Source organism: Ipomoea nil, unplaced genomic scaffold (assembly GCF_001879475.1).
Source record: "Ipomoea nil cultivar Tokyo-kokei standard unplaced genomic scaffold, Asagao_1.1 scaffold2926, whole genome shotgun sequence".
NCBI classification, from domain to species: domain Eukaryota; kingdom Viridiplantae; phylum Streptophyta; class Magnoliopsida; order Solanales; family Convolvulaceae; genus Ipomoea; species Ipomoea nil.
In genome coordinates this window covers 4,701,448-4,724,518 of record NW_017619354.1, presented here as the reverse complement: position 1 = coordinate 4,724,518, position 23,071 = coordinate 4,701,448, and the positions used below count along the sequence as shown (strand labels likewise).

Genomic DNA, 23,071 nt, shown 5'->3' with positions numbered 1-23,071 from the left:
AGGGAGATTGTCAGAAAAAAAAAAAAAAAAAAAAAAAAAAGAGAAAGAAGAAGAAGCAAGGCTGTGCGCGTTCGCGCACAGCCTTGGGCAAAAGCCGGGCGCGTGCACTGCACGCGCCCGGAGGCGCGTCAGGCGCGCCTGACGCGTCTGACTACTTTCTTTTTTTTTTTAATTTTTTTGTTTGTTTTGTTTTTTCTTTTTTTTTTTTCTCTCCTCTCCCACACTCTCTTTCCTAATCACTCTTACATTATCTCCCCATTCTTCCCAACCAATGTGGATGCTCTTATTAGTCTCAAACAACTATGACAACCTATGTCTCTAGTGTTATGGAGTAAGTCAGCTAAATTGACACTTGTAAGGTATGTTGAGGTAATTTAGGGGCCGTTTGGTTCAGGTTATATAACATAACCAAGGGAATGTGACATTCCAAAGCTCACATACCTATGTTTGGTTCACATTATCTCAGGGAATCTAACATTCCCCAGGAATGTCACATTCCCTCCACATAGGATTTTGAAGGGAATGTGATTCCCTTCAATTTCTAAGGTTATGTAGGATAACCTTGGTTATGTTAGTTTATTACACACACACACACACACACACACACACACACACACACACACACACACACACATATATATATATATATATATATATATATATATATATATATAATTATTTTTGTAATTATATGTTTTTTATTTTTATTATGTTAGGTTAGCATATAAAATAATTTTGTTTCTCAAGTTCAATATTTTAGTTAATATTTTAAAATCATGTAATTATATATGATACCGTTATCTTATTTATTTATTTTAATTTTTAAATTTATTAAAATATATGAAAATATGTTAAGGATATTATAGTGTGTGAATAAAAGATAACCCTAAACCAAAAATGACTATATTACATACCCCAATTTTAACCAAACACAGAAATCTAACATTCCCAGTAATCTAACATTCCCAGCAATCTAACATTCCCTAAGGTAATCTGACATTCCGTGAACCAAACGACCCCTTAGAGATTTGTAGACTAACCGAGCATGCTTATCTCTTTAGTATTGCATGTATGCGTTGCTATGTTGATCGTAAGGCAAGTTGATATGCTTCAAATATTTTTAGACCAACATGGTTATCGTATCTCCTAGATCTGGCAATTCGTGTATACGGGTCCGTTAACGGGTCGACACGAACACGATAATGTTAAACACGGACACGACACGTTATGGTTAACGGGTTCAAAATTTTAACACGAACACGATTTGTTAACGGGTTAAACGGGTTGACACGATAGACACGTTTTGTTAACAGGTTTTAAGTCGTGTCGACACGATATGACACGAAACCCGTTTAAACCCGCTTTTTTCTATTAATATATTTAAAAAACTAAAATTTAAAGTTAAGTTCTATAAGAAAAAAAAAAAAGAAATAAAAACTACCGTTGAATTCATCAAACAAACTAAAAATATTCAATTCATAACATTCATAAAAAGATAAAATTGAACACAATAAAAGTTCAAATTTCAAATTGTTGAATATCAATTAATTGGTGTAGGATCTTGGCATAATGTAGTAAATTCATCCTTAGTCATGTTCATAATATCTTTTGTAATCTCAATAATGACAATGATTCTTAGCGGGTTATAAACAGGTTTGGTAAACGGGTTCGTGTTAACGGGTTCTTAATAGGTTTAACATGTTGACCCGTTAAGACACGAAACATAACGGGTCAACCCGTTAACGACCCGGGGCACGTTAAGGCTAAATACTAACCCGTTATTTTCGTGTCCGGTTTCGTGTCGTGTTAACGGGTCGTGTCCATAATTGCCAGGTCTAGTATCTCCTTAGTATTGTGAATCTTATACTGGTTTGCCTAACTCTTGTAAACTAAGTTGAGATAACCAGAAAATTGTATGACCAACCGTTATTGAGTTAGTCAGGTATAAAATGAATCATTAAACCTACTACTCATAATATTGGGTTGTGCTATAACCTCTATCATATATGATGCCATCATGTTCATCGTAGATTTTATCAGTATTATGTGCATGCACTCCATGAAGTTAACATATTATTTATCTTTAGGTAACAAATATTGCGCTTGTTATAGTTAACATATTATATACATGTTATAAATTTATGTAAATATTGTATTTAACATATTATGTACATTCAATTTATTTACAAATACACAATATGTTATTTAAAATTATATAATATGTTAATTACAAGTACATATTACATGGTAGACTATAATCAACGGTATACTTTGTGACTTGGTTCAATCATTCTCACATAATATGTGAAATTAAATAACACACTTATAAAAACAATCATAGCATATTTTGATATGACAATTGATTTGGTAATCAACTTAGACGTCACCAAAGCGTTTTCCTTAATTTAAAATTTAAAACATTGATTTCATTGCAAGAGAGAGAATAAAAAATATAAGAACTAGTAAAATATAATTCTTGCACCGAAAGTTAATGAATATTAGAAGGAAAAATAAAATACGAAAGAAATGATAAAAATTAAGAAATACTTGTAACCTGAGAAAAAAAAAGTGTGTATTTTCTTTTATAATATATTTTTCCAAAATTGATAGAGTAAATCGTAAAAAAATATCAAATAATTTAAAATTATAAATGAGCTTCTGAAAAAAAAAAAAAAAAAAAAAGGGAGAGAAGACCGATAGCCAATTGGGAACAAAGGTCAACGCGAAAGTGACAACGCACAAGAGAAGATGGAGAAATTAGCCGTAATTTAGAAGTGTAGCAGTAAATAGAGCAGTAAATCCAGAGGGGGAGAAGACCCCGAAGAGCTGAGACAACGCGGAGATGGCGGGGTTTGAATTCCACGGCGGAAGAAGCTCCGGTTACTATGTCTGCTGCTTCGTATTGCTGCTGCTACTTATTGTTCAGAGCGTGAGTGGGGGAGGAGAAGGGGTGATCAGAGTCAATTACAAGTTTTCGGGTTCGGAGCGGACTCTGGCTGCCCTAAGCGCCCACGACGACATGCGTCATCTCCGAATTCTCGCCGGCGTCGACCTCCCCATCGGCGGCACCGGCCGCCCCGATTCTGTCGGGTACTTATTAATCCCAACCTCTCTTATAATTCTCCGCCGGTATGTATATATATGTGTGTGGGTAGTAAAGGTGCAGTTTGGTGATGTACTGCTGTTGTTTGTGCTAGAGTTGTTGTACTGATTTCTGAACCAATTACACTATTTACTCCATAGATGTAAAGCAGGCATGTTGACATGCATATATGTTTGTTCTGCACTGCGTCTCCTCCCGTATACACAATTTGGGAGGTTTACCTAATCTATCTAGGTCAAAAACTTGGAGCAGGAGCACACTGTAATACTTCTAGGCTTTATTTTGTCATCCGCTTCAGCATCAATAAAGAGAGAGAGAGAGAGTCAGTATCAAAACCATGTTCTTTCTGTGACTAAACATTTCCATTTTTCCTCTATTTGGCAGAGCATTGTTCAGTGGAGTTATGATGGGAGTTTATCTGCATATGATCTTTCCAGTGCAAGTGATTGTGTGTATGTGCATATAAAATTTGAATATCTTGTATTGTATAAAGAAGTGTACATGGACCATTTGACATGCATAAATTTTATTTGGTACTACTACTACTACTACTACATCATGCTGCATCAGTGTTAGAATCAATTTCTCTAGGAAGGTATTCCGTGCTCCAATTGTGTCAAGGACTTTGTTTTCCTAGCATCTCTTTAGTATAAGGCCTCAAGACTATCTTAAGTAATGAAAGGCTGACATGATACTTTGAATGCAAGGTTATTATTAAATATACATAGTTCTTGTAGTTCAGTAAATATTATTGAGTATTATATATCTTGTACAAATGTCTTCGTATTGCTTAGATTCCTTTCCCTTTTTGGGTTCAAATTATAAATCTTAATTTAAAATGCTTTGATTGGGAATTTTTTCAACCTCCAGGTAATTGTACAGCTCCTTCATCTCATTTGCCTTTTATTGTTTGAATGCATGGTATCACTTGATTTGATGCTTCTAGAATGGACAGAGATGGCCATTAGAGCTTCTGTGTGGACTTATTTTTTCTATGGAATTGTTTTGTAGGCTTTACTATGCCAAGATTGGAATTGGAACACCACCATTGGATTATTATGTGCAAGTGGATACAGGAAGTGACATAATGTGGGTTAATTGTATTGGATGCTCTGAGTGCCCCAGAAGAGGTTACCATGGGGTAAGTCTTTTTCCCTTATCAAAATGGTTCAGAGTCTCTGTGTTGTTTGGGCATGGGGTAGGCTTTAGTATTTTTTGATCGATTGTCCCCTTTTAATCATAACAGATGTCTTACGTGTTCTCTTTTAACAGCTGGAACTGAGCTTCTATAATCCAAAGGATTCTGTTACTGGGGAATTAGTTTTATGCAATCAGAAATTCTGTAAGGACATCACTAGTGGTTCAACGCCGAGTTGCTATGGTAATACATCTTGTTATTACACTGAACTGTACGGAGATGGAAGTTATAGCATGGGCTACTTTGTAAGGGATGTTGTACAGTATGATCAAGTCTCGGGTGATCTTCAGACTAAATCATCAAATGGAAGTGTTATTTTTGGGTGAGTTATACACTTGGCTTTGTTTATAATAAAGTAATTCTGTTGGATATAATTGTTAAGTTCTTATTAGGAGTATTCTATACTGAAGTAAATTAACCATTGCCCAAAGACCATTAACCTTTTGTCCCTTTCTCACCCGAGGCAACTTAAAGAAGACAGGAAGGGGTTTGTCATGGAGAAGAAGAATTATCTGAGAATTTGTTCCTCCATAGCGATTTTTCCTGTGATATTTGATGTGTTCTCTTCTCCCTTTTGGGTATTCACTGGATCCTTGCCATGGTTGTGGCAGAACTTGCTAATCTAGTCTTTTTGGAGAGAAAAGTACGCAAATTGAGTAGAGGGGATCTTTCACTGTGCTCACTGTTATTTTTAATAGGCATGGGGATGCTTTGTACATATTGCATCCGCTCATCTGCACCACATTGGTGCTTTATGTACTTTTATTTTTAATAGACATATAATTTTCATCTAAGAGCTTTTTCTCATTATATTTCTGCCAGCATCAACTTCCTGGGAACCCATAAGGTGCCATTGAGTTTACCTGTGAAGGAGTGATGGGGTATAGCCCTACAAAATCTAGTCGTATATTTGCTCTCTCCTTGGTGTTTGTGTTATGTTTGAAGGCATTTTATTGCACCATTTGAGTTTCAAGATGATTCAAATTTCCTACAGAGCCAATCTTTTCTTTAACCATGAAATGTGATTTTTCTCTTTATCTTTTTTAATTTTAGTTATAATTTTTTCCTATTACCACCTACTTCTTGAATCCCGTGAAACATTACCTTTGGATTTTTGGCTATCAATATTTCTTAAATTTTAAATTAATGTATATTCTAATTTGGGCTTGGTCATTTGCTAATGTGTCATTTCTCTGTTTTTTGGCAGGTGTGGTGCTACACAATCTGATGATCTGAGCTCCTCAGATGATGCACTTGATGGGGTGATTGGATTTGGGAAATCTAATTCATCCATGATTTCTCAGTTGGCTTCATCTGGTAGAGTGAAAAAAATGTTTGCACATTGCCTAGATGGCGTTAATGGTGGAGGCATTTTTGCCATTGGGCATGTTGTTCAACCAAAAGTAAACATGACACCCTTGATACCAAACCAGTATGTCAATTGTATCCCCCCCCCCCCCCCCCTCCCCACTCCTAACAGTAGGCTTATCTATGTTACTTAAATTCTATTTTTTGTTAAGTTGCATAGCATTCTCCATGAAATTTGATTTGTAATATAGTATAGCATATCCAGTAAAATAATTAGAAATATAATGCTCTTACTTGTCATTCCTTTTACTGTTGAACTATCAACATCTGATGAGAAATGAGTAGACATGGACTATAGAGTGTCTTTAGTGTGTGAGCTTAAAAATTGTTATTATACTTATTTAAGTCCGTCCTAATTGTTCAGTTGCTACTTTTTCTACTGAAAATTTTGTTTTATGAAGTTCCACCTTCTTTCTGAAAATTTTAGGTCACATTATAATGTCAACATGACAGCTATTGGGATTGGCCGTGAATTTCTGAACCTCTCATCATATGTATATACACATGGGGACAGTCAGGGAGCAATAATTGATAGTGGAACAACTTTGGCTTATCTTCCAGAAGTAATCTATGACCAACTAGTGAAAAAGGTTTGTCAATAATTTCTATATATGTGCTTACCTCATATCAAGGATAGAAGGAATTGAATGAATCTTAAAACCTTTTCATTATTGATCTTTTGTAGATACTCTCCTGGCAGCCTGATTTGAAATTACGTACTGTTAATGACGAATATACATGCTTTGAGTACTCTGACAGGTATACTATGTATTAAATTCACCCTTTCATATTATGATTATTATCTGTCAATGAGTTATGTGAAGCGGTTTAATCTTGAAAGCTTCTATTTCTGTTATTATTACATTTATAATTCTTTAGCAATGCCAACTTGATGGGAATTTTAGTTGTTTATTCTGCTAGATTTGATGATTATTGTTCAGTAGTTCTTTCCTCAAATATAAGTTCATGGCTGAAACATTTCATCAATTTCGCATTTTCTAACAGTTTTTCACTTCTGCTTTATAGATGAAAGTACAATAAATATTCTTGGTTTAGATATGGTTAGTATTCTTCCTTTTAGATAGATTTTCACTTTTCACGGAGTAATATTTTAGAAAGAGATTCATAACAAGTCTCATTTACTTGATTAAATTATATGTTTCTTTTCATTATCTAAACAGTTTTGCACTCATAGTTTGTTTTATTGGTGTAAGAATCTTTGAAGGTTCTTGGTTTAGGTTTTAGTCAAAAGTTGATAGTTATGTGGACCATTTATTGTGCTCATAGTTAGAGTTTTCTGTTGTACATCTTAGTTATTTTGGTAAAGACGGTTGAAAAAGAGTGTTCTTTAGTACTAAGATTTGTCTTTAGTTAAATTTTAAGGGCTTTAAATATCTTGTTCTTGCAGTTAAAATGTCTAAGGTTTTAAAGATTTTTTTAAATCGACCTATGTGAATAGCTTGGCAGACATTTTAACTTTTTGCGAATACATGTTTTTTCTTCAGTATTTTGTTTCTGTGTGGAATGTTTGCTGTTGTTATTTTAAGTTTTTCAAACACATGATCAATTGCGATTAACTTTGCCTTTATATATTGCAGCGTTGATGTTGGATTTCCTCCAGTCACTTTATATTTTCAAAATTCACTCACTTTAAAAGTTCTCCCTCAAGAATACCTATTCCCATATGTAAGTAACTTTTCATTCTTGAATAAGTTTCCCGCTGTAAATATCTGTCTGTGCAATTTATCATTTATTCAATGTTTGTTACACATATTGTTTACTAAATTGTACTCTGTACATATGTAATTTTAAACATAATTCTTACTATCTGGTGTATGGATTGCTTCCCAATTGAATCTGTTTGTATGTTTCCCACTCTACGAATCTTCTATGGAATCTATCATTTTGGAAGGACTTTTCTATGATTCACCTGCATGCACTATATAGTACATATATTGATTCATTAGACTTATTCATATGTAATTTTCAACATAAAATGATTAGCATTGTGGAGTAATACCTACTCTTTTATATGTTCTCTACCTAAATGTTTTTGTTCTTTGTTATATCAGTTGCATGTACAACGCCCATTATTCCACACCCCTTCTCAAATTTGTGTTATCCATTTACAGGAAGATTTATTTTGCATCGGATGGCAAAACAGTGGGGCACAATCTCGGGATAGAAGGAACATCACACTTCTGGGAGGTATGCTTGTTCTTAAGGCAAATTGTTTTTATTCTTTACTAATTTCTATCTCTAAGTAGATTTATTTGATTAACATTGCTAGATGGCAGGTTTTTTGCCACTTCACCATTGTTTTGGCAGCCGGGCTTCGTAGTGTTTTTCTGATATCCCTAGGATGTCAATAGCTTATTGAAAAAGCTAAAGGGTGGTGGACACATTGCGTGTTGAGTTTGTATACCCCAATCTAGAATAAGCTCTTCAGATATCATTTCCACTACTTGTACTTCAGTTTCTTTACTCCCTTGAAAGGGATGATCTTGGATTGACCTCTAACTTAAAGGATACTTTCCTTACCCAAAAATAAGGAGCTAAAAAGATTGATACTAAAAGATGATGACCTTGTATGTATGGGCATAACTTTGGAGTCTGAAAAAAATTGATCTTTTTTAAGTTTCACTAGGGCCTTCCAATTCATTTCCTTTGATGGTCCAGGATTACTAGTTGAGGAAGTCCATTGGACCTGGCTAGGGATGTCCTATGTAAAGTTAACATTTTTGTTTCAAGAACTACATTATAAAAACATAAAGCCTATTTTACCTAATCTGCCATTATGAGTGAAAGCTGAAGCCCCAAGAGTGCTGTTTAAGGATGAACTTAACATTGCCTCTATTATGGTCCAACTCCAATGAGTTTTGATCCTTCTTCTTCTACATTTACCCTCCTATCTTCTTCTCTGACCCACAAGTGACAAAAAATGCATGATGAAACATTCCTTCTCTAGTTATTTATAGGGTAACTTAAATGCATGCCATCTACAAGATGTGTTTCTCTTTTCCTACTACTACTTTTGTTGTTAGTTACATCTTCAAGATGTGTTCTCTTTTTTTCCTTGGTTCTGTCAACACATTGAAATATGTCAAAGTAGCCCATATAATTTTTTTTACACAGGAGCAAAGTATTGATGCTTTCATAGTGTTCCATGGAATTTACTTTGAGCATGGTTAATTGGTTACTAATTCATACACCTGATATTATGGAGATTTATCACCTCATTTAGTCATTTTGTTTTGACACTGCCTGAATACCTGAGCACCATGGACCAAAATTATTTAGCAAAATATCTTCTTATGCTTGCAGACTTGGTACTTTCAAATAAGCTAGTCCTCTATGATCTTGAAAGTCAGGCCATTGGATGGACAGAATATAACTGTAAGATATTTGGTATTCAATACATTACTTTGTCTTTGTTTTGGTTAGATCATATAGTTTCCTAGTACATGGTCTATATTTCTCCATTTCTTTTCCTGTCAATTCTGCTTGATTCCAAGTGATGTTTTCAATCTGACAGAAATGACTGTTCTTGCTACCTCGTAAAAGCCTTCTCTCTACATAGCTACAAATATATGTGTTCATCTGTTATATGAAAGCAACTTTTTCTAGTTGACATAACAAACCTTGTTGGGGACAATATTTTTCTATTAGTTTCATTGTTGAAAACCTAATATGAAATATTGCATTGCATTGACCTTCCCACTCCCTTCTCTGTAGCTTTTCTAAATGAACTCTCATTATAACATCTTTGTTTTCAGGCTCATCAAGCATTGAATTGAAGGATGAGATAACCGGGTCTGTACATTTAGTTGGTGCTCATTCTATATCATGTGGTTGTGGTCTAGGTTTGAAGACAGCTCTATTCTTATTTTTGTTAATATCTTTACTACAAAACATTGTCTACTGAATTGGCATAGGGAAACATAAAAAGGAATTTTGCAAAGAACTGTTACAGCAATACATTGGCTGTCAAAGTCAGATAGAAGGAATAGGTATTAAACCCCACAAAGGTGGTTCTTGATCCGTGTCAATAGCAGACTATCAAAAAATATAGTCCTCATTTTTGTACTCTGTAAATAAAGCTTTGTAAATATTATGCTAATTCAGCTTTTTCAAAAGAGCCACATTGATTACTCTCGAAATTGGCGAACGTATTTATTATGTTGATTTACAACTAATTAAGATACACTTGATCTTGTTTTGAAAAGTATCTCAAAGACTAACAAAGCAGTTCCTGATTCAATATATCTGTCAAGTTGACGCGGCTGTGTTTCTGGAGAGGGGAGAGGCCCATTATGTCGTGGTATTGTTGACTGCCAGTAAGGAATTCATAGCTGCAAAGAGGGGGCCTCTCCGTTGCCTCACTGATCCACACACGGCCGAGACTCTTGCGGTTAAAGAAACACTTTCTTGGACTCTTGTGGTTAAAGAAGCACTTTCTTGAATTAAGGATGAAGGGTGACATGTTCTTGTCAAAATTCACTTTCTTGAATTAAGGATGAAGGGTGACATGTTCTTGTCAAAATGTTTGTCATCTTCCGATCGGATTGTTTTTATACAAGTTGTATTACTGCAGAGTGTTATTCGCTTGCTAGACACTTTGAGACGGTGTTCTTTCAGTTTATTAATAGATCAGTAAATGTGCCCATACTCTAGCTAGGGCGACAAATTCACATGTTTCACCTATTTAGATGTCTATACAATTCCTTATTATATTCAACGTTTCTTCCACATAATATAAAGTGTTGGTTTATTCAATATATATATATATATATACACACACAAAGCAGTTCCCTATGGGTTATATATAAGGTGGGTGCAGAACACAAATTTATAAGTTGAAAGAAGTTCATGCTATTTTTAATTGTATTCATATTTAAACATAACTCCTCACCAAAAAAAAAATATTTAAACGTAACTATTTCGTGTCAATCCAACATTTAATTAGTTTTGTTGCCATATTAAAGAAAAGTCTTATTTTCAAGGGTCAATGCAACTAGCAATTTGATCGCTCCCCTAAACAGGCTTCCGACTGGTTGGAGTATGGCAATTTATATCCTACACCACGGTGCGCGTTGCACTATGCACCCAGATGCAAAACGACGTCGTTTTAATTATTTTTTTTTTTTTTTAAATTTCCCGCCCCAGTGAATGGCAGTAGTTTTTTCTTTAAAAAAAAACCCGCTGTTCAAGAATGTACATAATGTTATACTAGAATACACATAATGTTATACATGAATGTACATAATTATATAACAAAATATACATGCTCTTTTTAAAAGATAATACACATAATCTAACATAATACATAATAAACATAAACTTTTAACATAATACACATCAACTCTTAACATAATATACACAAATTTTCTGATTCGAATGTACATAATTGTATTAAAAAAAATGTACATAATTGTATAAAAAATACACATAACTGTATGAACCAATACACATAACGTTGTGAACAAATACACATAATCTCAGCAACTTCCTACCGAGCCTCCCAATACTACCCCAAAACGACGTCGTTTTGGGAGGCGCGCGGCGCACAGTGCTATGTGCGCCGTGGTGTAGGATATAACGATTGGTTGGAGTATAGGATAGGCCACTCAACTCATGCGGCCCCCCATAGGCCATAGACAAGGGATGGCAAAACACTAACAAATAAAATCAAACACGAATATGGATAAAGTGATGGTGCCGCAGGCCAGGTCTGTACACAAGGCTTGATCAAAACTCTCAGAGACCGAAATAAAAATGATTAATAATTAAAAGAAACGGCACAAAATTCATTTCCAGATCTAGAAGTGACCTTCAAATTAAAGAAAATGGGGAGAAAATGCCAATGAAGCCTTCCTTAAAACTTTGTCAATTCTCTTGTAGTGCCTTCATCAAATATAGTCTGTTGAAGCTCTGTCCCGCAACACTGCAATCATATAACAATTATGTTCAAACTTGTTCTTGATAAATGACAAAAAAAAAAAACAAAAAACAAAAAACAAAAAGTGTAAGGAATACAAGGTTAGTTATCTACTGTATACTGCTACTACCAATTCCGAATTAGTTTATACTGTTCCCCTGGGATTGCAGAAGGGGAATCTTACGAGTAGCATGCTGTTAAGGGTGGGGAATTATACCCGTTAATCTGATTGCAGTAGTTGGCAATTTGATTTGTAATGAGAAAGCTATCCAATCGTGAAGGCTCAGGAATTGGCTTAAAGATGGGATTAGAGGGATCCTCCTCCGGAAGTGGCTCTTCTCCTGCAGCTTTACGTGCCAAGTTCTCAGCCCTGTAAAAGAGTAAGCCAAATAAATATGTGAAGAGCCACCTTAAATGGTGAAGAAAGAACTCATAATCTGAAGATCAAAAGTGCCAAAGTGATGCAGCAGAGTACTATGTAGAATTTTAATTTCTGAGAAGTGAAAACTACCCAGCAAGCCTCAGGTAAAGCTTGGGAAAAGTCTCCCAGAGGGATCGACTTTACTTTTATTTATTATTATATAAGTAATTTTCACCCAATAATGTGCATTTACTGATTTACATTTTTTACTCGACAACCTACACTTTTGATACAGCATAAAACTTTCAACACTATAATTTGTAAAAAATGTTGCAACTTCTGGTCACTTTTCCAGCCAACCTGAAACTATCATGTACTTTCTTTGTGATTTGATTAAGGTTATATTTTGATTGCTTACCAAATTCCATCTATGAAGATTACTAGTCCATACACCAAACAACTTATGAAACTAAATAAGGCACAAATGTTTTAGAAGTTAAACCAAAAAGGTAAGTTTCTTACCTCCTCTTTTGAAGCCAAGCTTGCTGCTGAGCTTGTTGACGAGAAAGGTTACGGTAGTAGAATTGGAACTGCAAATTGAAAACCAGTATTTTCATGATAAGTGTCACTGAGTTGAGATCAATCATACATGAAACTCTAACAATGATCCATGGAAGAAAGGTGACAAACCTTCTGCTGGTCCATTGACAAGTCATCCATACACTCAATTAAAAATTCCACATTCCTCTCCAAATAAGGATTTGTTGATAGCTGTAGCCGATCAAAATCACACTGAAACAAAAATATATATAACCTTCAAGTTACAACCTGTCAATAATTAGATTTAAGTCAATGAGAAGTCTGCTCAACAGAAATTTGTTTACCTGGGTTACAGGTGTATCAGGCTCCAATTCGGTCATAAATGCACTGATAAGAGCAGAATTTGAAACTTTTATCTGTTGAATTGCAAACATGCCATAGAAATCATGATAGGTTATGATTGTGAATCTCTAAGAACTTGAGGTGAATAAGAAAAGGATTATAACTATCATTAGAAGTTGCACAAAAGCAGTACAGGCAACAGGCCCTGTACAAATTGATTAATGACGAACACAGAATAAGTTACCTTACTAATAACTACATTTCTATATGGAAGGAAAAAATAAGCATGATTTTAATGATGAAGGAAACAAAGAATCAGAAGCATACAGGTATCTCCTCAAAGATATCAACAAATGAAAGATTCTTCTCCCTCAACCTACAAGTGAAAACCATGAATGTGTAATGAAATAGGTCACTTCCATTTAGCTTGAAGAGCCTAGAGCACTGGAAGAAAAAGCACAAAGAATGAGTTGGCATACTTCTCTCCAGTAAAACTATTATTGCGGTAAAGATCCATGAAAGAATCGGACAGCTTCAAGGCCTTCAAAGCCAGTATACCTTGGTTAGATCTTGAAGGATCATAGATTATGCATACACATCGTCTTATATTTTCCTGCCAAGGTACAGAAACCTAGTGAGTGACTGTCAACAGAGGAAGGGAAATAGAAAAGGAAAAACTACTGTACTTCTAATAAGTCATGAAATTATTAGGAGAAATAGAAGCAAGCATTAAAAAAAATCCCAGTGAATGGCTGTCCACTTGCAGCAGAGGGAACAAAGAGAGAAAGGGAAAGAAATAGTATATTTATAACAAGTTATGCAAGTAGTAGAAGAAATAGAAGATTAGAAGTAATCATTTTTTAAAAAATACAATTTGACATCATGGCTTGCAAGATCTTCTAGTGCTCAGTAAAGACTCCCAGATGATATTCCTGATGGTTGTATACATTATATAGTATGCATAGAGAGAGAGAGAGAGAGAGAGAGAGAAAGAAAAAAAAAAAAAAAACAGGAATATTTTTCTGTTTACCTCCCTTCAACCTTGGAAGTCAAGACTGAACAAGAGGTTCAACAATTCAAAAATCACCTATAAATCTAGGGAGGAGAAAGCATGCAATGTACATCATATATACTTCGTATCCATTTAACTAATGAGATTTACTTCATGCTTATTTCAAAAAACAACAATACCTGGTAATTCATGAAAGTCTCAATCAGTTCAACCGTTTGATATGAACCAAATAAAGTAGATTGATACCTAGAAGGCAAGCAATACAGGAACAACATTTCAAAATATAGTTTCATTAATAAATATCTATTTTCATTCACCTTTTACCCAAAGAAATTATGTACAAGCCAAATCTGGCAGGGAAAAGGTGATTGAAAAATCAGCAAAATAAAGTTCAAAACAAAAGGAATTGCATGTTCCAAGTCAAAATTTCTAAGAGATCAAATTTCTTCCAAATTAAATTAGAGGGCATCCTTTTAATTACCATTGAATCACATTGATTCATACTAAGACAAAAATCCTTACCATCCAACAGTATTGTTGTCAACATTGACCTCTCTCAGGCATCTCATCATTTCAAGCTGATAATTAGCACCCTCAGCCTCTATTTCTTCATCTTCTTCCCGAATCTAACATTCAAATACAATTCAAAATGAACAAAAAAAGATACAAAGGTAGGCATTTATATTCAAAATTGGAGATTAGGCTGGGCTTAAAAGTAAAGGAGGTAGACCAAATGCCACAAACCGGGAAGGGAAAGCAGTTGGTAACTTCTAGGACACTTCCAACATCCAGTCCTAGGAGTTGTCCAGTGACTAAAGCTGGCGAGAACTCCTTGCAGTGCTTAATTATCTTCATAATAACCTGTCCGCAAGTAATAAGAAATATTGCATTTTACAAGCTATTTCTATTAATAATCACATCTATACATGCACATGAAGATAATAGATGAAGGAGCACATATTTAATGAGATATTGTGATCTATTTAATAAAAGAAGTGTTGAACGTGCATGCAGGTTTGGTACAGGACCTCCTAAAAAGGCAGGATAAAGCATGTTGTACCCTGTAATATACATAAGGTCTTATTTGCTATATCACTGAGGATGGCGAAGATAGGGTGTAAGACACCCAAGGCAAAATGCATGCAAAGGGTTTTATCTTAACACTAAGCTAAACCTTGAATCCCCTAACATATAAGGTTGCAGTCAACTGCAGATATGTTTATCTGTCTGCAAAATTGAAATTTGAATTTGATAACATAAAATATAATAGACCACTCTACTTGTTTTTATTGTACCATAACTTTGTTATAAGCTAGAAGATGGAATTGTTTGTTGTATATTACTATATTCTTGAATTATCAATAAGTTTTTGAAATTTCAACTAGCCCTAGTGGGTGTAGTGGTTGGGCAGATCTTGAGGAAGAGAAAGCAGACATTAAATATAGCAGAACAGAAAGGAAGAGGTTAGGAGGGAATGGAATAGACTTGAGGCTTAATTTGGTACCTTGAAATGGAATCACAATTCCTATCTCTAATTACTTTCCAACATTTGGTATGTCCATTACATTGGAATTGCAATTCCCTAAGAATCCTTATTACATTCCATACTCTATTTTTCTTATTCTTCTTCAGTGCATGGAATGAACATAATATTTTTTTAAGGATCAAGGGATTTGATTAAATCATAAAACTCCATCCTCTATTTCATTGCCAAGTTCATCCCATTCTTGTGTGTTGCAATTGAAGTGTGCCAAACACTAACATAAATGCTGGGCACAACCTAGAAAAGCATCAACATTGTTAATGAAAATAAGATGTGGGCCATGTGGCCAACATTATCTTTTTCAAAGTGGTGTCGAGGCTCAAAACCATGACCTCAAAATCAACTGGTGAGTAGTATTATGCAGTCATGTTATCATAGGCTTCAATGAAGGTCTTCCTAGAAGTGGCAGGTAAAACAATATAGGTATGCTCATGTTATTCTATTTAGTCACCCACTCACCCCTATATACATAGTATGGTAGTCCAAACTAAGCTCTATAATGTTGTATCATATATATATACACACACACACACACTACTGCAAGCACTTATTTGATTTTTTATTGTGGCAATAGGCTCATGAAAAAAGAACTTAAGAATTTTGAAAACCGTATTTAAAGTTGTCTCAATGAGCTAATTAGCTCATCAGAATAAGCTGAAATGAGAGTTAAAATGGAAAACTTTTATAAGCTATATTGAGCTTAAAAAAAAGCACTTATTTTAAGATATTTGTCCAAACTAAGCCCTAAATCATGTTCACATATTGCATGGTATGCCTAAGGTTAACGTGTCAGATAAAGTAAGGCACTTTTTAGCTCATTTGAGCAGCTTTTTTTATATTCATATATAGGCTGCATAGTTATACCCTATAAAATAAAGGCGCTTTGTAGCTCATTTGAGCAGCTTTATATATATATATATATATATATATATATATATATATATATATATATATATATATATATATATATATATATATATATATATATATAAGCTGCATAGTTATACCCTATCAAAGAATTTATGTGTCCTAAGGGGTATTTGAGGTGTGTAATTGACGAATAACCTATGGAGTGGAGAAAGTGGGTATATTTGGGAGAAATTTGGTATAATACTCAATTCCATGTCTCCATACCAACCACTATTACAATTTACAAACCCATTATGGAAATGATCCTCCCCAATTCCATCATACAAATATTAGAAAGAATCAGGCAGTTGCATATAAGTTGGACTTGCGAGCAATGGTTAAAATGCAACCAACTTTTCAGGTTTCCTTCTAGAAGAAAAAAGTAAGATCTAACATTCCTCCTATTAAACAGCTGGCATTAATCAATATTGGAGGTTAGTTCTTGCAGAAACTGTCCCTATTCTGCAAAAGAAAGTGGTGAGAAAAAATAAAACAAGCCAGTAGCTCAACCCTTTGTTCAGTGATCCAATCTTTTACCTAAAAGAGCAACCTAGAAAGACTACTACTGTACTACATATGGAAATCTCAGTTTCCTGATTTTAATCCTTGAGGTCAAGTATTTCTTATGGGGATGGAATTGTAATGAATTCATCTTTTCATTACTACTACATATGGAAATCTCAGGCTCTGTTATTTGCACTTTGACTGAGAAGTCAGATAGGACACCTGGCAAATTTTTCCTTCCTTATTGGCTGATTCCTTGGGAATTCTCCATTATAGTTGTTGGGGATGACAAAATGGAGATTGTGGAATGAAAGAATAATCCTAGTTCTTATCAATTCTCATAAATTCCCATAGTATCATGCAATTTCAATTTCTGTTAAACATCAATTTAAATTCCCAAATTGCTAGAGTCACCACCTCCAACAACTGTTCCTATAGAACAGGCACATTACGAATCAACTACTCGAGCAACGTTCATTATATATACGAATCAGACACAAACGTGCTTGCATAAATACATATAAATGCGTGTTATACAATAACACGTATAGATAGAATGACGGGGGAAGAGAAAGGCATTACCAAGCCCTCTATCTGAACGACTCTGAGCGGTGGCACGGCAACCTCCTCTGTAACTGCCACCTGCAAAAACGACCGCCCTGTTGCTGCACCAACCGTCACCAAGTTATTTCGATTTAAACATACATACACATATACGCACATGCATAAAGAGAGAGAGTCTCACATACCATTCGCCATGGCAGAATGGATCGAGTTCGAGACTGCTATCTTCTAAGAGATTCTCTGCTAAACCAAACTTACCAAAGTGCAAAGAGTTACAGCACCCCAAATATACAAATGTGAAAGCGGGTTTGAGTCGATCGAATCGACGTCGGTTTACTCGCGGCCCGGCCCATTGTTAGCTACGAGCAACTGGATTGGTGTACATCGAGTCATCGACCATGGTACATCTTTTAAGGCGAATTAAACTTTTTTTTTTTTTTGAGGAATTTATTTAAGTTTTTTATATAAGTAAAATTAATACTCCGTAGTTTTTTGTTTTTTTTTTTTTAAATAGTAATCAGGATATCATTGTACTACAAGGTAGGTGGCATGCTCCATAGTTAAAATTCGGTTATATTAACATATAATTATATTCAGTTATTGTGTGTCAACTATTATATAGTGTGATGACACATCTTGTTATAACTAGTTAGAATATGCGCTTTGCGCGAATTAATCAATGCCCAATTGGTAAAACTAAAGTTAGGATAATAATTAATCACTATAAGCTAAAAATAAATGTTGCTTAATCTGATTTTTAACTTGTCAAAAAATAGTTTTAGTGCTTATTGTAATAATAAATAAAGATAAAGAAATTGAGCATCCTAGCGGGGCAAGAATTGCTTCGCGAAGGGGTTGTGCGTAGGGTTGGTGATGGTGCTGATACTTTGATTTGGGAATGACCTTGGTTAGCGGATGCTGTGAATTCAAGCCTAGAAACAGACTATATAGATGAGCCGCGGGAAGCCAGCGTAAGCAATCTCCTAAATGCGGATGGCGAGTGGGATGTGGATGTGGTAAATGACTTATTTACGGCTAATGATGTTGCACGTATTCTGCGTACGCCAGTCTCGGTTTACTGCCAGGATAGTTGGTGTTGGAAGGGCGACATAAAAAGTCAGTATACGGTAAAAAACGGGTACTATTTGTTGACAAAGCATGGTGCAGTTCAAGAGCCTATGGGGGGTTTTTACTGAGTGGAACCGGTTATGGAGTTTACCTATACCGCCAAACGTAAAGAATTTTTCGTGGCGTTGTCTCCGTTATATTTTGCCTGTGCGTGATGTATTGCGTACTAAACATGTGTTCATTGGGGGTGGCTGCCCGTTGTGTTCGTTGTCCAATGAGTCCATCACTCACTTATTAACTCTTTGTAATATGGCCAAACAGGTTTTCAGGTGTGGTGATGTCTTGCAAGGGCAGTCTTTTGTACACTACATTGAGGCTACATTGTGTTTGGTGGAAGCGCCTGTGCGTATGGCAGCCAGATTCTGGTGATTTGGAGGGTACGTAATGATCTAGTGTGGCATGCGAAGGTGTGGACTGTGGAAGCCATGCACTGTGCGGTCAACTCATTGTTGGAAGATTGGCGCGAGTTGAGGTCTACATCCACGGCAGTAACGAGTCAACATCCAGGTGCGCACCAATGGACTCCGCCTACGCCTGGAGTGCTCTCTTATACAGTTGACGTTGCGTTAAGGGCTGGTGTGGTGTCGTAATCCGGGACCATGCTGGCTCCTTCGTGGCGGCACAGAGCGGACTGCTTCTGTGTGGCAATGACCCGTACTTGGCGGAAGCGTTAGCAGTGAAGGAAGCTTTGACTTGGATTAAACATCGTCCTACATCGGCTTATGTTTTAGAGTCTGATTGTTTAAACTTTTGCATTAGTTACAATTCTGTAAAACATGATTACTCTTATGTTGGTTCAATAGTTAAGTAGTGTCGTATGACTGCTAGTGTCATGGTGAACGTTTTGGTCCGCCATGTCAGAAGGTCAGCGAATCAGGTCGCTCACACGCTTGCGGTAGCGGTTGGTTCATCCTCTGTCCTTGGAGAGTGACATCTGGCCCCTCCTGATTGTATTGCAGAGTTGCTTTAATATATTAGTTTGGTTTTTCGTTTCAAAAAAAAAAAAGATAAGGAAATTGAGTATATGCTTTGGATGTGTCATGAAGGCATCGACAAATTATTGTATGGACCACGGTCCAAAATAATGTCGCTGAATTTTATGAGTTAGAATAATTTACTTTATATGTTAGAATAGTTAAACTACTAGTGTAAGGTAATGTATTTGATGAGTTAGAATAATGTGCATTATAAGTTATAAAAATGTATGTTGGAGCGAATTGTGTAAAATATTATGCAAAAAACATCGTTTTTAGAACGTCATCCACATAACTCTATACACCGTTGTCCACATAATAACTACCGCTCCTATTTGTCTTAAATATTGGGAATATGCTTGGATGTACCAATTTGATATGTCATATGTTTGGATGGGTTGGGAAGACAAATTCTTCAATATATGTTTTATTCTTAATTACTTAAAAAAAAAAAAAAACTTTTCCACAATATTATTAATTAATTTTTGTTTCTTTGTGTGAGTTTACGGTTAATATTTATTACGTGCACTGAAAGCCCTCATTTGTAGTATATGCAAATATGTTGTATCATGTCACCTACAAAAAGGCATATGCCATACACAAATGTGTGAATATAAATTAATTAATTAATAAATCTTACATACTCTTTTCTTCAATGTTATTAAATATAGTATACTTGCATACACCATTAAATTAGGTGAATATATTTTAGTCCCTTAACTTTTTAGAGGAAAAAGTACAAATAGGCCATTGAACTATTTGGAGATAGCAATTAAGTCACCGTACTCGAATAAGTTCCAAATTGATCCATGAACCTGCAAAAAAAAAATGTAATTACCATTTTTAGCAGGTTACCAACAAGTTTGTGATGATTAGGATGCCACGTGTATTATTATTATTATTATTATTATTATTATTATTATTATTATTATTATTACTGATGAATTTAATTCACCCGGGGTGGATTCGAATCAATAAATCCGAATAAGAACGTAATACGAATAAATAAATAATATAGAACGATGTCGTAAAGGCCGTGAGACCGTATATTATATTAAATGCTGTAGAATTGGCTATTTCAATGATTCGGTAAGACAAAGTGTATAGAATAGTGAATAGATGTCCTAACAATGTGAGGTGGGGGGTTTTTATATGCAACAAATCGCCCCCCCCCCCCCCCCACACACACACACACACCACTCCCCCTAAAAAGGGGGCGGTTAGATCGCTCTTTGACCGGGGACCCGAGCGGACCGGGTCGGGTCGGATCCCGAGCTCGGGTGGTGCCGAGCTCCCATACCCGAGCTTGCTATGGGCCGAGCTCGGGTAGGGTCGTGCCACCCAACTCAAGCCCCACGTAACTCAGCTCGGATCGAGATACCTCCATGGTGTCGTGGACCGGATGCTTTTGGGCTCCAACGTGGTGCTCCGGGTCCGTGTTGCTACCCCGGATCGGATCGTGCGTATAATATATCCGTCAATTATTATTTATCACACTAAGCATCTTGACCCCCAAAAAATTAAATTAAACTATTAAACTATTATTAGTATTTCCAGAATCATCCACAATACCAAAGACCACAGGATTACGTTTAAGGCTAATATATATGTCAGTTGAAACATGCGAGGAAAACCAAATCGGATTATGTTTAAGGCTAATATATATGTCAATTGAAACAGGCAAGGAAACCAAATCGATCCTATGGAGTCGTAAAAATCATACATAATTATCAATTCATAATTTATAATTTACAAACAATAGTATATTTGCAAAACTAATATAAAAACATGCATGTTTCTTGATAAAAGCCAAAAAAGATTAATATTAATATTATTAAACATAATCATGTGGAGCCGTTATTGGTTGGACTACGTGGTCTAATGGTTTCCGGGTTGGACTTCCAATTGGAAGATTATGAGTTCAAGCCTCAGTGGAGGCGTTATTGGTTCTTTGTGTTTCAGTAGGTTGAGAAAGTATATGAACAGATACTACAATGTAATAGAGCCAGAAACTTTCAAAAAAAAAAAAAAAAAAAAAAAACATAATCATGTGGTCTTTAGAATTATTTTATGATTTTGAAAATACTAATAATAGTTTAATAGTTTAATTTAGTTTTTTTTTTTTTTTGTTTGGGTGAAATGCTTAATAGGATAATAATAATAAAATATAAAATACACATGACATCCTAATCATCACAAACTTGTTGGTAACTTGCTAAAAATACTAATTGCACTCTTTTTTGCAGGTTCATGGATCAATTTAGAGCTTATTTGAGTTCGATGACTTAACCGGTCAGTCTCTTTCAGTGATTAATAATGGCTTAACCTATGACAATATTAGCTGTCACCCGTCACACAAATTCCGGTGCGTTGCTGGAAAACACAAAGTCCAGATAAATGAGATAATAAATCAATGATGAACCAAATGAGTGCACACGCCGACAACCTTTGGCAAACTGGAGTAGAACAACTCTCGAACGAAAAACGCAGATGAAACTATAGAAAATGATAGGAATATTTTTGTATTAAGGTTTTGATGAGCCAAATGTACTTATGACTTTAGTACAAACATCATAATTTTGTACGTTAAGTCAAAAAGCAAAGGAAATACTACTACGTGAAGAACAAAATTAATTTGGAGAATTAATTTTGGTCCTACAAGTATTCATCCAGAAGACAAGCATTAAACAAAGATGTCACAATGAATAACTGGATGAGCCTCACGGCGAAATGGTAAAAGTCTTTGTAAAGACTTATCTTTTTTGCAATGCTAAATCTGAAGAAACAAGAAGCGGCCAAAAAGCAAGTGCAAAGGTCAAAGAAGCAAGATGTGAAAAAAAATGTATGTGATTAGAAGCAAGATGTGAAAAAAAATACAATGTGATCAGACCAAATGGTCACAATGTGACCAGGTCAAACAAGCAAGATGTGACAGGTCAAGATATAGCTATAAGCAAGATCTGATTTTGACAAACAAAGGCAAAACAAGCACAATGTGTCTTTAAGGAGCAAAATATGCTCAAGCAAAGATGATCAAAATATTAAATAAATTCGAATGAATTTATTTTGGTTCATCTCACATGTCACAAGAATCCAAATTGCTTAAAGACATGATCAGAACGGTGAAAAATTTATGAAGGCATGGATAAAGACCTTATCCTATAAATAAATAATGTCAGATGGATTTATTGCCAAGAGACGTGATAAATTCAAAATTGACAAAGATAATAATATTTTAGAAACAACTTGAAAATCAAGTTGAGATAAAAAATATTATCTTGTCAGACAAGTTGGCAATCAAATCAAAATTGAAGAACCTAGTGTCAACAATATCAGGCTACAAGTATCAAATTATTCCACTCCAACGGATATATTTGATAATATATAAAAAGGTCATGAAGACTTGAAGATGAAGGAGTGCGGAAAAAAGACAAGCAAGTGATCTATACAAGCAAAAATTCGAAGTCTAAATATTCATTGAAATATCTAGAAGAGAAATTTAGTCTGAATAGTCTCAAAAGTAGTTAGAGAGATACAATTACCTTCATATTTGTAATTGTAAAAAGAGTATAGATGTGTGCAAAATA

The 23,071-nt window shown here is 35.0% G+C and overlaps 2 protein-coding genes across 3 annotated transcripts; one reads left to right on the top strand and one right to left on the bottom strand.

The window, feature by feature from the left end:
• Positions 1 to 2,786: 2,786 nt before the first annotated feature.
• LOC109162012 (aspartic proteinase-like protein 2) lies at positions 2,787 to 9,848 on the top strand. Its single transcript, XM_019310642.1, has 10 exons — positions 2,787 to 3,090; positions 4,115 to 4,244; positions 4,376 to 4,623; positions 5,509 to 5,733; positions 6,097 to 6,259; positions 6,355 to 6,428; positions 7,268 to 7,355; positions 7,802 to 7,877; positions 8,994 to 9,065; positions 9,446 to 9,848. Exons 1-10 carry the CDS (start codon positions 2,843 to 2,845, stop codon positions 9,592 to 9,594), a joined length of 1,473 nt encoding a protein of 490 aa, XP_019166187.1. The 5' UTR covers positions 2,787 to 2,842; the 3' UTR covers positions 9,595 to 9,848.
• A 1,583-nt stretch (positions 9,849 to 11,431) lies between these two features.
• On the bottom strand, positions 11,432 to 17,758 carry LOC109162009 (eukaryotic translation initiation factor 3 subunit H-like). 2 transcript variants are annotated; one of them, XM_019310636.1, is made up of 12 exons: positions 17,568 to 17,758; positions 17,401 to 17,483; positions 14,607 to 14,723; positions 14,385 to 14,488; positions 14,042 to 14,108; positions 13,330 to 13,463; positions 13,178 to 13,226; positions 12,853 to 12,924; positions 12,659 to 12,760; positions 12,491 to 12,558; positions 11,825 to 11,977; positions 11,432 to 11,613 (listed from the first exon to the last, which is right to left on the bottom strand). In XM_019310636.1, exons 1-12 carry the CDS (start codon positions 17,575 to 17,577, stop codon positions 11,556 to 11,558), a joined length of 1,017 nt encoding a protein of 338 aa, XP_019166181.1. In that variant the 5' UTR covers positions 17,578 to 17,758; the 3' UTR covers positions 11,432 to 11,555. The 2 variants fall into 2 exon arrangements, with proteins under 2 accessions (XP_019166181.1, XP_019166182.1); XM_019310637.1 differs by having other exon boundaries at positions 17,401 to 17,477.
• Positions 17,759 to 23,071: the final 5,313 nt, after the last annotated feature.